The following is a 14,853-nucleotide window of genomic DNA, read 5'->3' as shown; positions in this document are numbered from 1 at the left end:
AAAATTACCTAAATAACATCACCACAATGTCAAAATTACCTAAATAACATCACCACAATGTCAAAATTACCTAAATAACATCACCACAATGTCAAAATTACCTAAATAACATCACCACAATGTCAAAATTACCTAAATAACATCACCACAAGTCAAAATCCAAAAACATTACCTAAATAAAATTACCTAACTAAACACAAAAGTCAAAAATTACCTAAATAACATCACACCACAAGTCAAAATTACCTAAATAACATCACCACAAAGTCAAATACCTAAATAACATCACCACAATGTCAAAATTACCTAAATAACATCACCACAATGTCAAAATTACCTAATAACATCACACAGTCAAAATTACCTATACATAAAATACAACAAATGTCAAAATTACCTAAAACATCCCACAAGTCAAAATTACCTAAATAACACACACAATGTCAAAATTACCTAAATAACATCAACACAATGTCAAAATTACTAAATAACATCACCACATTGTCAAAATTACCTAAATAACATCACACATCAAATTACTGAATAACATCACCACAATGTCAAAATTACCTAACTAACATCACCACAATGTCAAAATTACCTAACTAAATGTTTATGAATAATATCTATCATCGAAACGTTAATTTCTTTACAAAACAGATTATCAAAATAAATAACTACAAATTTCTTAATCATCAATATTTTAACTATGAATAAGATATTACAACTCTGATTGTCTTTAGTATCAAAATGTTAGTGATAAACTAACATTTAAAATGTAAAATTATGAATTTCTTTATCATTGGAATTTTATTGATAAGTTAAATTTGTGTGTAACTGCAAATTTCTTTCCTTTTACTTTTATTGTAACGGCCTTGCCTCAAACTTATATATCTAGATCTACCCAATCAAACCCCACACCTTTACTAAAAACAAAGTCAAACTCAAATTTCACCTCGTAACCTTTCTCATATTGCTTTCATTGCTTCATAATCATCGTACATGAATCGAAAAAAGTCCACTTGAGTACTGGCGTTAGTTGGGTGTTCAGTGGGCCAGAAAGCAAACCTGCCATGGTCAGGGCTACAGGCAGTTTGGTAGGATTTTATTGTCAGCTTGTGAGGTGTCTAATCGGCCATAGTCAGTTTTTCAAGGAAACAAAATCGGTAATTTACACTGCTTGGCCCAGAGATATGATACAGATTAGTGCAATATTAGGATTGACCTCGGAACATTACACAGGGTAATCAGACAGTTATTGACCTCATAGAAACCTTGATTCAGAATATTTTCCTTTCGGGGAAATTTTCCACGTGTCTATTTTTTTCGGATTTAAAGTGTAAGGAAATAACAATAAATATATCGAAACAAGTAAATAAAAAAAATAAACAAAGATAAATTATTTTGAACGAGTGATCTCCAATGATCTGACTGGTAAAGCAATAATCTTGATTACTTTCTGTACCAGTCTGGAACACCAAGATCTAATCACAGAAAAATTAAAAGCTCTAACAACATTTTATTCTACAATGATCATTAAAATCTTTTTCAAAACTCATTTGAAAATTATCATGAACATGAAACTATTTCCGAGTGAAGATGAACACTTGAATAGCAGACGTATCTAACCCAACTACTGAGTAAAGCTTTATTTTTATTGCAAATACCATTTATGCTTAACATGGGGTAGCCCATAAAATTTCTACGACTGCACGCAATAAAAATAAACGACTCTATATTGGAACACATTAGCGGAAGGAAAAAAGTAAATATTAATAAAGTGAATCGTGAGGATATAAAGAGTTTAATACATATCCACGTGGACGTTGCCAGACTACACCGAGAAGTCATCGCTTCCTCACAGGAGTCCCTTCTTATCATCTTTATCAAATATTCATTTGCACCAATTTGAGTCGAGATAAGTACCTCCATTTTGATGCGACCAGATGAGAATTTTCCAGATTCCAACATATCTAAATTAACCCTTTTTATTTGGGGGATAAGCATTGCGTACCGAATACAAATTCGCAGGAATTCAAAATGAGAATAATTGTAGGTTTTTACGCTGTGAAAACCTCACATTTCCGAAATGCTGGCAATAATTGATAATTTGACAGACTTAAGGGTGTATGATAGGGAATCTGTGGGATAAGGACGAACACTATTTGGTGTTTATCGTAATACCAGTGGTGATGTTTCTATTGACAATATAGATTCTGGATGGATCTAAATAACTCAACGCTTTGTCAGTGCAACATGACAGTCTACATCATTACTGTTCACAGGGAAGCAACCCATTTTTTTCATGACATATTTTGTTTTCATTTTGAAAAAAGAAGTTTTATGTGGCATGATTAATGGATTGTAACTTATCTACAAGAATAACTCAGCTATAGGGAGAGATGTGGCTGTGTTTATACACTCAGCTATAAGGAGAGATGTGGCTGTGTTTATAAAATCAGCTATAGGGAGAGATGTGGTTGTGTTTATACACTCAGCTATAGGGAGAGATGTGGCTGTGTTTATACACTCAGATATAGGGAGAGATGTGGCTGTGTTTATACACTCAGCTATAGGGAGAGATGTGGCTGTGTTTATACACTCAACTATAGGGAGAGATGTGGCTGTGGTCATACACTCAGCTATAGGGAGAGATGTGGCTGTGGTCATACACTCAGCTATAGGGAGAGATGTGGCTGTGTTTATACACTCAGCTATAGGGAGAGATGTGGCTGTGTTTATACACTCAGCTATAGGGAGAGATGTGGCTGTGTTTATACACTCAGCTATAGGGAGAGATGTGGCTGTGTTTATACACTCAGCTATAGGGAGAGATGTGGCTGTGTTTATACACTCAGCTATAGGGAGAGATGTGGCTGTGTTTATACACCCAGCTATAGGGAGAGATGTGGCTGTGTTTATACACTCAGCTATAGGGAGAGATGTGGCTGTGTTTATACACTCAGCTATAGGGAGAGATGTGGCTGTGTTTATACACTCGGCTATAGGGAGAGATGTGGCTGTGTTTATACACTCAACTATAGGGAGAGATGTGGCTGTGTTTATACACTCAGCTATAGGGAGAGATGTGGCTGTGGTCACACACTCAGCTATAGGGAGAGATGTGGCTGTGGTCATACACCCAGCTATAGGGAGAGATGTGGTTGTGTTTATAAACTCAGCTAGAGATGTGGCTGTGTCTATAAACTCAGCTAGAGATGTGGCTGTGTTTAACACTCAGATCTAAATGTTTCACTTACTGTCATATTCAGATGTACGGTGCAATCTCTCAGATTCATAATGTGGGGACACACGTCCCATCTTCATGGCAGCTTCCAGGCGCTCATCTCTCGATCTGTAAAACACAACAAGGTTGTTTACAGGTAAAATCTAGTTAAGCTGATTACAGTAAAACATGGTTATAAAGAACCTCTAGGGACCAACGAAATCACTTTGTTATAAGCATAATTTGTTACACAAATATAACAAATATATTAAAGTGATACTGGCTGAGAATGAAAATGACTATATTAGATATAAGTATGATTTTGTTTTACTGCACAGGTAAAAATTAGTTAAAGTGATTACAGGTAAAAATTAGTTACAGGTAAAAAATTGAAATTGGTCATTTGGGGTCTTAGAAAAGTGGTCTTGTTAAGCAGGTTGTCATCATACAGAGTTGGTTGCTTAGACAGGTTTTACTGTATTTAACCAGGTTAAAAGATTACAGGTAAATAGACAGAATTACAAGCTGAAGACCGTGGGCTATATAAAGTAAAGATATATAGGTAACATATACATATCAGTAGGCGTTGAAACTATGTAACACTATTACAAAAATATTGATTTAGAAAATGTTTTCCTGAACTTTCATCAAAGTAACATTTCAAGCTAAAATATCATGATTCATAACGGTTTACATTGTAACATAAAGAGAACATAGAAAAGTTCAAAACAATTAACTGTACTATGAACTTGGGTACAACGTCCGTAAATACATCAATTACAACCGTTCAACACCTGCCAAATCACTACATAACGCTTCATATTTCCGAAGGTTACCAATTCTTAATTAGATAAATATGTTTTCTGAGGTATTAATGAAAAACACCACCCTCTCACAGAGGGAAAAAAAACTATTGAGATATTGTATGTTTTTGTTTAATGTACAAATTCCTTTTGATTAATTTTTACGACATCAGACATAGCTCCATATTTCACGAGAAAAAAAACACAGGAGAATGACAAGTAGAAGAGGGAAGCTGGAGCTTTCATCATCAAACCAAGAAAAGGAAAAACAGAAATGGCTAGAAACACCGTGTAAAACATCAATGAGTTCTTTATAAGCAAGCATCAAACAAATGTCTACACTGCAAAAGGCACAACTAGCTCTTCATCTGAGATTCAGAATGTTTCATTAAAATGGCGAGCCACTAATGAGAAGATAAACACAATATTTGCTTTATCGCAATCTGATTCCAATAAGAATTAAAGTGAAATGCACACGCAGTTATTCGGCATTGAAATCTACCTACCACTCGCCACATCACAAACCCAAAGCTTCTTTTGCAGAATGTATTAATGGCATCCAGCTAAAAAAGCTTCATATTTTCATGAGAGCACATCCAAAACATATCTTTAACATCATACAATTTGGCTTCCTTTTTTTCTCCAACTTTCATTCCTTGGCAGTGCCATTTGAAAATATTTTAGACTTGAGATGCCTAATTAATACTAGTGCTTAAATTCCAAGAGAGAAGAGTGTATTTTTTGTGTCACCTGTTAGTAGTATTGCCAAAATCCTTGTGATAACTGACTACAAGGCGTGAAAATGTGGGTGGACTCGTACAAATGTGTCCTCGCAAAGACATGTTACTCAGCCATGTAAAGGAAACTTGTGTTTTTGATGTTGTTGGACAACAACTGTTAATTAGACTGTGTTATTCACTAATTACACATTGTGGCCAAGTTTTCTAGTGTTTGTGAATTACAAAGTGACCTCCTTTACATACAATGATACAAGCAGGTATGAATTATTCTAAAGGTAAAATTTATAGGTGCAAAGTCGTTAGTCGGCTGTCTCATTTCTATTTTTTCACTATCAAAAACCGGAACAGACAATTTAGTATTTTTCTTCAGTTACAAAAGTTACTTAAGTTACACCATTACCACCATTGAAAAGATTGAGCTTCTAATTTTAATTCAAGTTAAAAATATGAAAAATAATTAATTGCATCCCGAAAAAAATCCGTGGCACTATATCCTATAAGGAATGAAGTACTGATTGTGCATGCACCAAAGGCAAAATGAATTATTTCATTTTATTTTTTGTGTAAATTAGGCATATATATACACCAATCATTGTTCAAATGATGAATATCATTTATGCTCTGTCGGCGGTGGAGCATCTTTAAATAAGTAGTTCAAAAAAAATTAAAATATATTTTGAACCGCTATTTGCCTGAAATGAAAATAAGTAAAAAATTTTGTTCGCTTGCTCCAGTTAAGAAGGACAGGAAATCAAATAGTAATTGCTGTCTAATTATAAATTTATCTATTTACTCTCTAATCTCAATTTTATTTTTGATTATTAAATACAATATTGAATAAACTGATGATAAAATAAATGATTAATACAGAATTACTCAATTACATTTTTATTCATAAAATACATTCAAACTTACATAACTCAAACATTAAAAACCCTGTTTGTACTTAACTTAAATAATTCTAATTTACCAAAGTTTTACCAAAGGACTATATATGGTAATGGCTCTTTTTGGCTCCTATATCTACCAAATTTCAAATTAAGTATTTAGAAATAAAGTTGCTGTCTTTGAAATATTGAATACGCCCCTGATAAAAACTTAATGATATTTTGTTGACAGAAAGTATGTTTTTGCTATATAACCATAGTAACTTTGCATAAATTATGAAAATTTGAAAATTTGGCCAATTTTAGCATATTTTTTTATAGTTTTTCTTTTAAAAGCGATAGAGTACAACCTAGAACAAACTTTATATTTTAAGGGAATTAGCAGACACGAAGAATACATCATTTCTAGAATGCGCTCTATGTTAACTAGATGAAAAACTGCATTAAAAAAGCCAATTTTAATGAAATCTTCACATTTTTCATAATTTATGTATAATAAAAATTGTTGCCATAGCAATTAGAACTGCTATATTACCTAATAGTATTATTAAATATGTTAGGTATGTAGTTAATATTTGAAATGCAAGATTAACATCTTAATATAACATAAATTGAAAAATAGTGGATTTGGGGGCCACAAAATACCCTTACCATACCTAGTCCTTTTTAGGATGCCATAGCATTTCATGTCAAGAAAATCAATTTAACAGTAATTCTAGGTGATTACCTAAATTTTGATTTCTTTATTCCTTTGAATAAACTTGAAAGATTTCAGATAAATCTCTTTATCCACATGCAATATATAAAATCAAACATCACAAAAATAGAAGAATAATTTGGAAGATTATCTAGAATTTCAGGCCCTATGAGCAGCAGACATTAACATCTATATATCATGTCAGACTGTAAAAAATCTTTCTTAGAAGAATAATTCTATAAATATTCAAAGTTTGGGGATGTTTTTATGAGCAGACGACATCAGCTGCCAGAGGGGTAGAAGATCAGCGCCAAAAACACAACAAAGCTTGTCCAAGACTGCATTTAGCATTACTAGATAAAGAATAGAGTCCACAACATGTGTTCTGGGGTAATTCCACACAACGTTTTGTACTTTTGAAATTGACATTATCTCCAAGTACAAGCTTGATATAAAAAGTTGATGGCTATGATAATAAAAGCGTTTGATATAGGGCTGTTTTTGATATATGTGGGGCTCAATGTGAACAAGACTAGTGCACACTGCCAATCTGACAGTAAATATCAGAAAACCCAAATCAAATATATTTCACATTTTGATGAAAGACATCTGGACTTGAGATCTTTGTAGGAATCCCAAAGGAACTTATCTCTCATCCGTCCTTAATTACAGCTATTAATACCAACATTTCCTTATTCCATCCACTTTCCTCAATTCTAATTTCCTGAAACGAATAATCTCCCTACAAAAACGGCCTAAAATCCCTAATTCATTAAGCATTCGTAGATATACAATTCCCACACTCCCCCTTTCATTTGGACATGGCTTAAATACATAATGATTCAATAAAACCACATCCCCTTCCTACGATCAATTTTCATCAAAGAGAAAATCAAGTAATTTTGACATTATGCAAGAAACAAAATTTTCACAGCATTTGCAAAAGACTAACACCTCTCATTTCTTGGGTCTTTTGCCTCCATACATTTGTCATTAATGCCAAAATCTAATTATTTCTTGAAAGCTGGAATTTTCACTGTTGATGCGATCCGCACAGATATGAACGCATTATACATTTGATATCTGAAGAAACAGAGCAATGAAATGTGATTTTATTGAAATGTTTCATTTTGGAAATGGAAATGATTCTTGTGATGTGTTTGAGGGTGTCATTAACAACAATCTTCAATCTAAAGCAAACACAAATGTCAGTTCTAAATCAGAATAATAATTCCCTGTATATATGGTTGCCATCATTCAAATCGAGATACATTTTTCTATGCTACAGGAAGAAGGGTGTCTTTCCACACAAGCATTAGACTGTATGTAACCTTGATGTAACCTTGACGCCCTGTTGGCTTTCATTATATCTTGTACCCAACAGCCAGCATAAAACAGAAAAAAAGGGCAAAAAATTATCAAATTTGAAATCCTCCAAATGTATGCTTCTTTACATCTGCCATTATATCTGTGGATTGTTGAATTGCACCAAATGCTCGGGCTGAGTGAGTCCCTAAGGCCCAACAATGGCAGATTAAAGGGAGATAACTAACTAACGAGCCTTTGAAGCCATGCTATTTGCCATCCTATCACTGTGGAGTTGTCATACAAGAGGATAATTCCTCAAGCCTATATATTTGTATTCCAGTGACTTAACAGCCATATTCTACACACTAACAGCTGAGCTGCAAATCGTTTGATGTCAGGTACAGATTATTTGGATTTATTTTAAAAGAAAAACCTTATATTTTCATCTGTTTTATCTTTTTTTTACCCATCCAAACAACTGACCCAGTGAATGACCATGTATTTGAGATTTAGTGGGAAACTAGATTTCTGTTTGTACTAAACTGTACCAATAAGTACTTACAACCGGCACGACAGAAACCTTACCCGAGAAGATCCATCAGAAAATTTGAGTGACACATACCGTCTGTTCAGTTATTGTATTATGTTGTATATGTAATGCTGTATTATACAAGTTTTACATATAAATCCAACGCAGGTGCTATACCAATAATAAAATCCATTCTGTATGTTAACAAACCTGACATCCATCTGCCTAACGTCTCTCATTATAAACCTACCATATATGCCCAATAGGTCATCTACATCTCATCCAAATTATGTACAGAAAATTTAATTTGCAGGAAGCCATGATATTATAAAACTGTTTAAAACAAGAAAATTGACAAGAAAATGGAATTTCCTGGTATGTGGGGCCACCCAGACTGTTTTGATTATTGGTAAGTGAATTAGAGGCTTTCTGTTTTCTGACATACCATGTAACTTGTAAATCTGTACAGCCACGGACAACAAACAAACATAAAAACCATTGTATTTAAATCCAAGAAATCCATGTCCTTGGAAACAGAGCTCACAGTAACAAAAAAACAGAACCTCAATCCAAGAAGTATACTGATGTATAATAAAATTCTTGTAACCTATGATTGTGAATAAAATTTAGAAAAAATACAGCCAAAAAATGGCTTAGAACGGTTTGCTGGCTGGCAGTTGACATAAAAGGCTGCAATGTCCGCAACCTGGTTATTAAGGAACGGAGAATGTAGGCAGCTTAAAATGGAGAAACATCGGAAATGGGTAGAGTGGTGAGCATTAATTTGTATCTGATACTACATTGTACCTTGTGGAAGATGAAGGAAAAATATTCGTAATAGGAAACACGCCTCGTTTTGTAGAAGATTTCTACATCTGAATAGGTCAAGCGGTACGCCATTCCCAATCAATACAATATTGCAGCTTTTAACAGCAATTGGGGAAATTATTTCAGTATCTTTGTATGTATCGGCGAAATCTCAAAGAAAATCCAACTCAAAGACATGGTAATTTCGCCTCAGATAAAAGCTTTTCCGATAAATACACGGTTTTGAGTTTTAAAAGCATATTTGCCAAAATGGAAGGATTTTAGACGGAAGAAGTATTTATTAAGCATGTGTTGGTCTCAATGTAAGGTATTACTGGAAACCCGTGTGCAATTTAGACAATTTGAAAACTTATGCATTGTCTGAGTAAGAGAGAGTAGTGTTTACCGACTATCTTTTATTGGCTGCGTGGCCTCCGTCCAAGAGGCCAGCAGACACCCTAGTTACTATATCACTACCGTAACAACATAAACAAATGCTATTGTCCAGGTTGGTCATGCCACAGGGCATTCCAGCCGAATCCATAGCACTAAATGTCTCAATGTAGACAGCGGAGGAGAGCCATATAACATTGTAATGTCAGAGTCGGCCCAATACACACTTAATTCACCACTATAGACAATATCTGAATGACAATACACATTATTTCCATTGAATAGACACTCAATGTGGAGAAAAAAGGCCAAAATGGACCCATTTGCTTAATGTTAAGATCAAGAAATGTCATAAAAGTTATGTTATATCCATTTCCAGAAAAAATCGAAGAATTCCTTTTTTCAATGGACTACCAACATTTTTTTACCCCCCCCCCTCCTTTAACATATTTGTATATCAATACTAAAACATCTTTCCCTAGATTTTGGTAGACTCCTTTCACAGATCAATCCATTTGATTCAGATGATATCAAATCCAATTATGACCTACTTTCTTAATTGATCTAACATAACTTCCAATATTTGAGGTATTTTTTAGCCATCATTGCCATAAGAAAGCATTAATTTTTGCCCCAGTAGATCTTTTACAAAGTGCATTGCATGATGTAAATCAGTACATACTGGGAAATAGCGAAATGATACAGAACTAGAAAAGTGCCCCAATCTGGGCAATCTGTTATTCCGACTAATAACGCCAACGGTCAACTTATCAACTTCATATTGAATCAGGTTTTACAACAATTTCCAGGTAAAAAAATGGCTCGATACTCCAATAAATCATCGCCTCTGCATTCTCACATCTTGCATTTCAATTACATTTCATTTCTGATTATCAAAAATAGTTTGACGATTTTTGTGATTGTTACACCAAATGAACTAGCCAAGTTTTGATCCTAGAACACGATGAGTAGAACCTAAACATTCGAATGCACTGGCAGCATTCCTGTAATATCGGTGATAACTCTAATTGAATGTTTATTGATAACAGTGGACTGTGCAGCTTGTTTTATCAGCAGTGTCTTATCAGTCAATTCAAATTTAGCCAATTCTATCTGTACTAACTGTAAACACTATGCTGTAAATTAGCGCTGTATCCACCGACAGATTGGCCTGTAACATCTCGCCTCCAAACACCCCATTACTTCTCTTTCACACCTGATAGCATTCCAAAAGTATATTTCATATTACATTTGACATACAAATCCATAATTCTGTTTATCTTGGCACAACGTAACATGTTATATAAGTATAAAACTAAGACTTATATTGGTAACATAGGTGGAGAACAGAGATAAATATAGAAATGTATAGCTGAAATAATAATCCTAATGGTCAAGGGGTAAACAAAGAAACAGGTTACCATGGTGACTAAGGTCAGAAGTAAACATAGAAATAGGTTACCATGGTGACTTAGGTCAGAGACAAACACAGGGATAGGTTACCATGGTGACTAAGGTCAGAGACAAATACAGGGATAGGTTACCATGGTAACTAAGGTCAGAAGTAAACATAGAAATAGGTTACCATGGTGGCTAAGGTCAGAGACAAACACAAGGATAGGTTACCATGGTGATTTAAGTTCATAGGCAAACATACGAATAGGTTAACATGGTTATTAAAGGGAAATATATATTGAGATATATACATAATAAAATAAATTGCTTACCTTGGTGACATGAGGTCAGATTCTGAGCTTGACCTGTCCTTGATGATTGACCCATCAGGTCGAAGGCCAAGGTGGGTTGCCATAGCGATGGAGGTGGGAGGAGAGATCATGGGATGGTTGAGTGGCATGAAGGGGAGTGGCCCCATGGCGTAGGGGTGGTGGGCAAACCCATTGAACAGGGACTTCCTGTCTGTAAGTAAATTTGAAAGACCTAGTAAAAATTAATAACCTGTCCTCAAACCCAACAAACAACATATTAAGCAAATGATGGAATGTTTTGTGTTCATTAGTTTTTTATCAAAATCTTGATATCATCAACATTCCTAGTGTACTTTAGTATTAATTATGAAACATTCTCAGCGATTTTTTTTCTTTATCTGTTCTCCATTCCATAATAAATAAAAGTATAAAGATCTATCTAGTTACCTGGAGATCAATCTAATTACCTTGACATCTATCAAATTACCTGGAGATCTATCTAATTACTTGACGAGATCTATCTAATTACCTAAAGATCTATCAAGTTACCTTGAGATCTATCTAATTACCTAGAGATCTATCTAATTACCTAGAGATCTATCTTCTTACCCAGAGATCTATCTAATTACCTAGAGATCTATCTAATTACCTAGAGATCTATCTTCTTACCCAGAGATCTATCTAATTACCTAGAGATCTATCTAATTACCTAGAGATCTATCTAATAATCAGGAGATCTATCTAATTACCCAGAGATCTATCTAATAATCAGGAGATCTATCTAATTACCTAGAGATCTATCTAATTACCAGGAGATCTAATTAATTACCCAGAGATCTATCTTATTACCTGGATATTTATCTAATTACCTGGAGATCTATCTAATTACCTAGAGATCTATCTAATTATCCAGAGATCTATCTAATTACCTGGAGATTTATCTAATTACCTGGAGATCTATCTAATTACCTAGAGATCTATTTAATTACCAGGAGATCTATCTAATTACCTAGAGATATATCTAATTACCCAGAGATCTATCTAAATACCTGGAGATTTATCTAATTACCTAAAAATCTATTTATATATATACATAATTACCTTGAGATCTATCTAATTACCTAGAGAACTATCTAATTACCTGGAGATCTATCTGATTACCTAGAAATCTATATATATATACATAATTACCTTGAGATCTATCTAATTACCTGGAGATCTATCTAATTACCTAGAGATCTATCTAATTACCAGGAGATCTATCTAATTACCTAGAGATATATCTTCTTACCCAGAGATCTATCTAATTACCTAGAGATCTATCTAATTACCTAGAGATCTATCTTCTTACCCAGAGATCTATCTAATTACCTAGAGATCTATCTAATTACCTAGAGATCTATCTAATAATCAGGAGATCTATCTAATTACCTAGAGATCTATCTAATTACCAGGAGATTTATCTAATTACCTAGAGATCTATCTAATTACCCAGAGATCTATCTTATTACCTGGAGATTTATCTAATTACCTGGAGATCTATCTAATTACCTAGAGATCTATCTAATTATCCAGAGATCTATCTAATTACCTAGAGATCTATCTAATTACCAGGAGATCTATCTAATTACCTAGAGATATATCTAATTACCCAGAGATCTATCTAATTACCTGGAGATTTATCTAATTACCTAAAAATCTATTTATATATATACATAATTACCTTGAGATCTATCTACTTACCTAGAGAACTATCTAATTACCTGGAGATCTATCTGATTACCTAGAAATCTATATATATATACATAATTACCTTGAGATCTATCTAATTACCTGGAGATCTATCTAATTACCTAGAAATATATATATATATATATATATATATATATACATATACATAATTACCTTGAGATCTATCTAATTACCTGGAGATCTATCTAATTACCTGGGCTTTTAATTGAACATAGAATGAAATGATCATTGAAAGATAGTTATTGCCATTAAGAAGAGAACAGTGCTAACAATTGGCTTTCATTGATAACAAAGTATATAATGTGGTGATAAGCCAGTCATACACCGTTATAAAATTGATAAGTACAAGGCAATGTAATGTTATTGTGTTTTTTAATGCCCTATATCCCATCGTGACAGCTGGATTATCATTTGCAGTAGAGTACATATACAATATTAATTTGCCCCTCCTTGCTGTCGACACCAGTAATTATCAGCAGGCCCTTCACGTCCTAGATACCTACTGTGTTCAATGGTATTAAAGTGGCAGTTTAAATTGGAAGCAACTATTTGTTGCATTGTATGTTTATATTTATCCACTTATCATTTAAAACTTGTACATTTTGTAGTTATGTATATTGAAATTGGTAACTTATTACACAATGGCGCCACTCCATGTTTTTCTTATCACTTTCTTGAAATGGAAAATTATAATATATATAATCACACTGTGACTCTGATGGAGAGATCAGGGGGAGATAACTCCACATCAAACATATATCAAACATTAAATGTAGTTCTGCTTCTTATAACCTGATAAGTAAATGCTCTTGAAAGTCAATTTCATTTTATTTAGTTCCTGAAAATGTAACTTAAATCATTTTTATGAAAAAAAAAAATGAAAATTCTAAGAATGAGGATTGTAATCTGGTCTGAAAGCGATAAGCCAATGTAGGAACAAACTCCCAATATTATTTGATTGAGAAATTTGCTACACTCTTCACAACTGAAATCTTATATGGCTAAAGATGCCAGAACGCCCAATTTTATCACTTCAATTTCATACGTTTTTGACTTAATCTTTTACATTTCAGTGATAACATTGTCACTCAAGTTCTAATTTCTATCATTATACAATCTACTTGTGTAAATGCCAATTGGAATAGAAGATAAATGAAATCAAAAACGTGTACAAACTATCATCAAAAATCCACAACTGAATCTCTGTTTTAAGAGATTTGATGGTAAATTTGTTTTTCTAGCCGAGTTGATTATGGGTGGAGAAACCATGTATTAGCGTTCTCTTGTGCCAGATCTCATCCTCACTAGGAAATCTCCAAAGAATACTGTCAATGTTTTTTTCTATTATTTCTCAAGTATCGATAATACATCAAGCACTTGGAAAACTCCTCGATTCTGTGTGACCCACTTCAAATACCATAACCCAAGATTACACGCTTTGTCTGAAAAAACTTGGAAAGGCCCTAATATAGAAATACAAACCCTTTTCTTGTATAAAGAAAACAATATTGTTATTTCGACATCAAGTATACAATCGAGAGAAAGCACGCCAAGTGATAAAGGGAGCTGTGTGATCACAATTAATTCGTTGACAATATCGGAAGAAACCGCAAGAGGCAGGAAATAGATTTTACTCTACGATTTCTGCGGATATGGTGGTGACGTATTGCTTTTGACAACAAACAGCTTTGGCAATTTTTGCAATCAATTGAAAGAAATTTAAAAAAAACGTTAGCATGAGAAACCAATTCACTTTCACACAAAGCGATTTATGACATATCAATATTATCTTTGAAAAAAATTCCGCTATAAGTGTCCTTCCAGTAATAACGACAAATTTTCTACTTTTCATGTTAAATTGTTTTGTGTTGTCGCGTACCCTTGAAAATGGAAATGATTTCAGTGTGTTGATGTGTTGCTTCCTATTCTTCACAATCATAGGTACTTCAAATCATAATATTTGTTTGTAGCTAATCAATAACTTAAAACCTGAATATATTCCCTC

At 33.5% G+C, this 14,853-nt stretch overlaps 1 protein-coding gene across 2 annotated transcripts in view; it reads right to left on the bottom strand.

Annotated features, from left to right (window-relative positions):
• LOC138328421 (dachshund homolog 1-like) overlaps positions 1-14,853 on the bottom strand; it is a 94,836-nt gene that overhangs the window by 27,340 nt on the left and 52,643 nt on the right. Inside the window, exons 3-4 of one of the 2 annotated variants that reach the window (XM_069275222.1) lie at positions 11,118-11,328; positions 3,261-3,355 (exon numbers count right to left, since the gene is read on the bottom strand). In XM_069275222.1, the coding sequence (XP_069131323.1) occupies positions 3,261-3,355; positions 11,118-11,328 (306 nt within the window). The remainder of the gene's footprint in view (positions 1-3,260; positions 3,356-11,117; positions 11,329-14,853) is intronic. The other variant, XM_069275223.1, reaches the window with a different exon arrangement.

The sequence above is a fragment of the Argopecten irradians genome, chromosome 7 (genome assembly GCF_041381155.1).
Source record: "Argopecten irradians isolate NY chromosome 7, Ai_NY, whole genome shotgun sequence".
Classification (NCBI taxonomy): Eukaryota; Metazoa; Mollusca; class Bivalvia; order Pectinida; family Pectinidae; genus Argopecten; species Argopecten irradians.
Note: the sequence above shows the minus strand (reverse complement) of the source record. Positions and strands in the feature narration are given on the sequence as shown.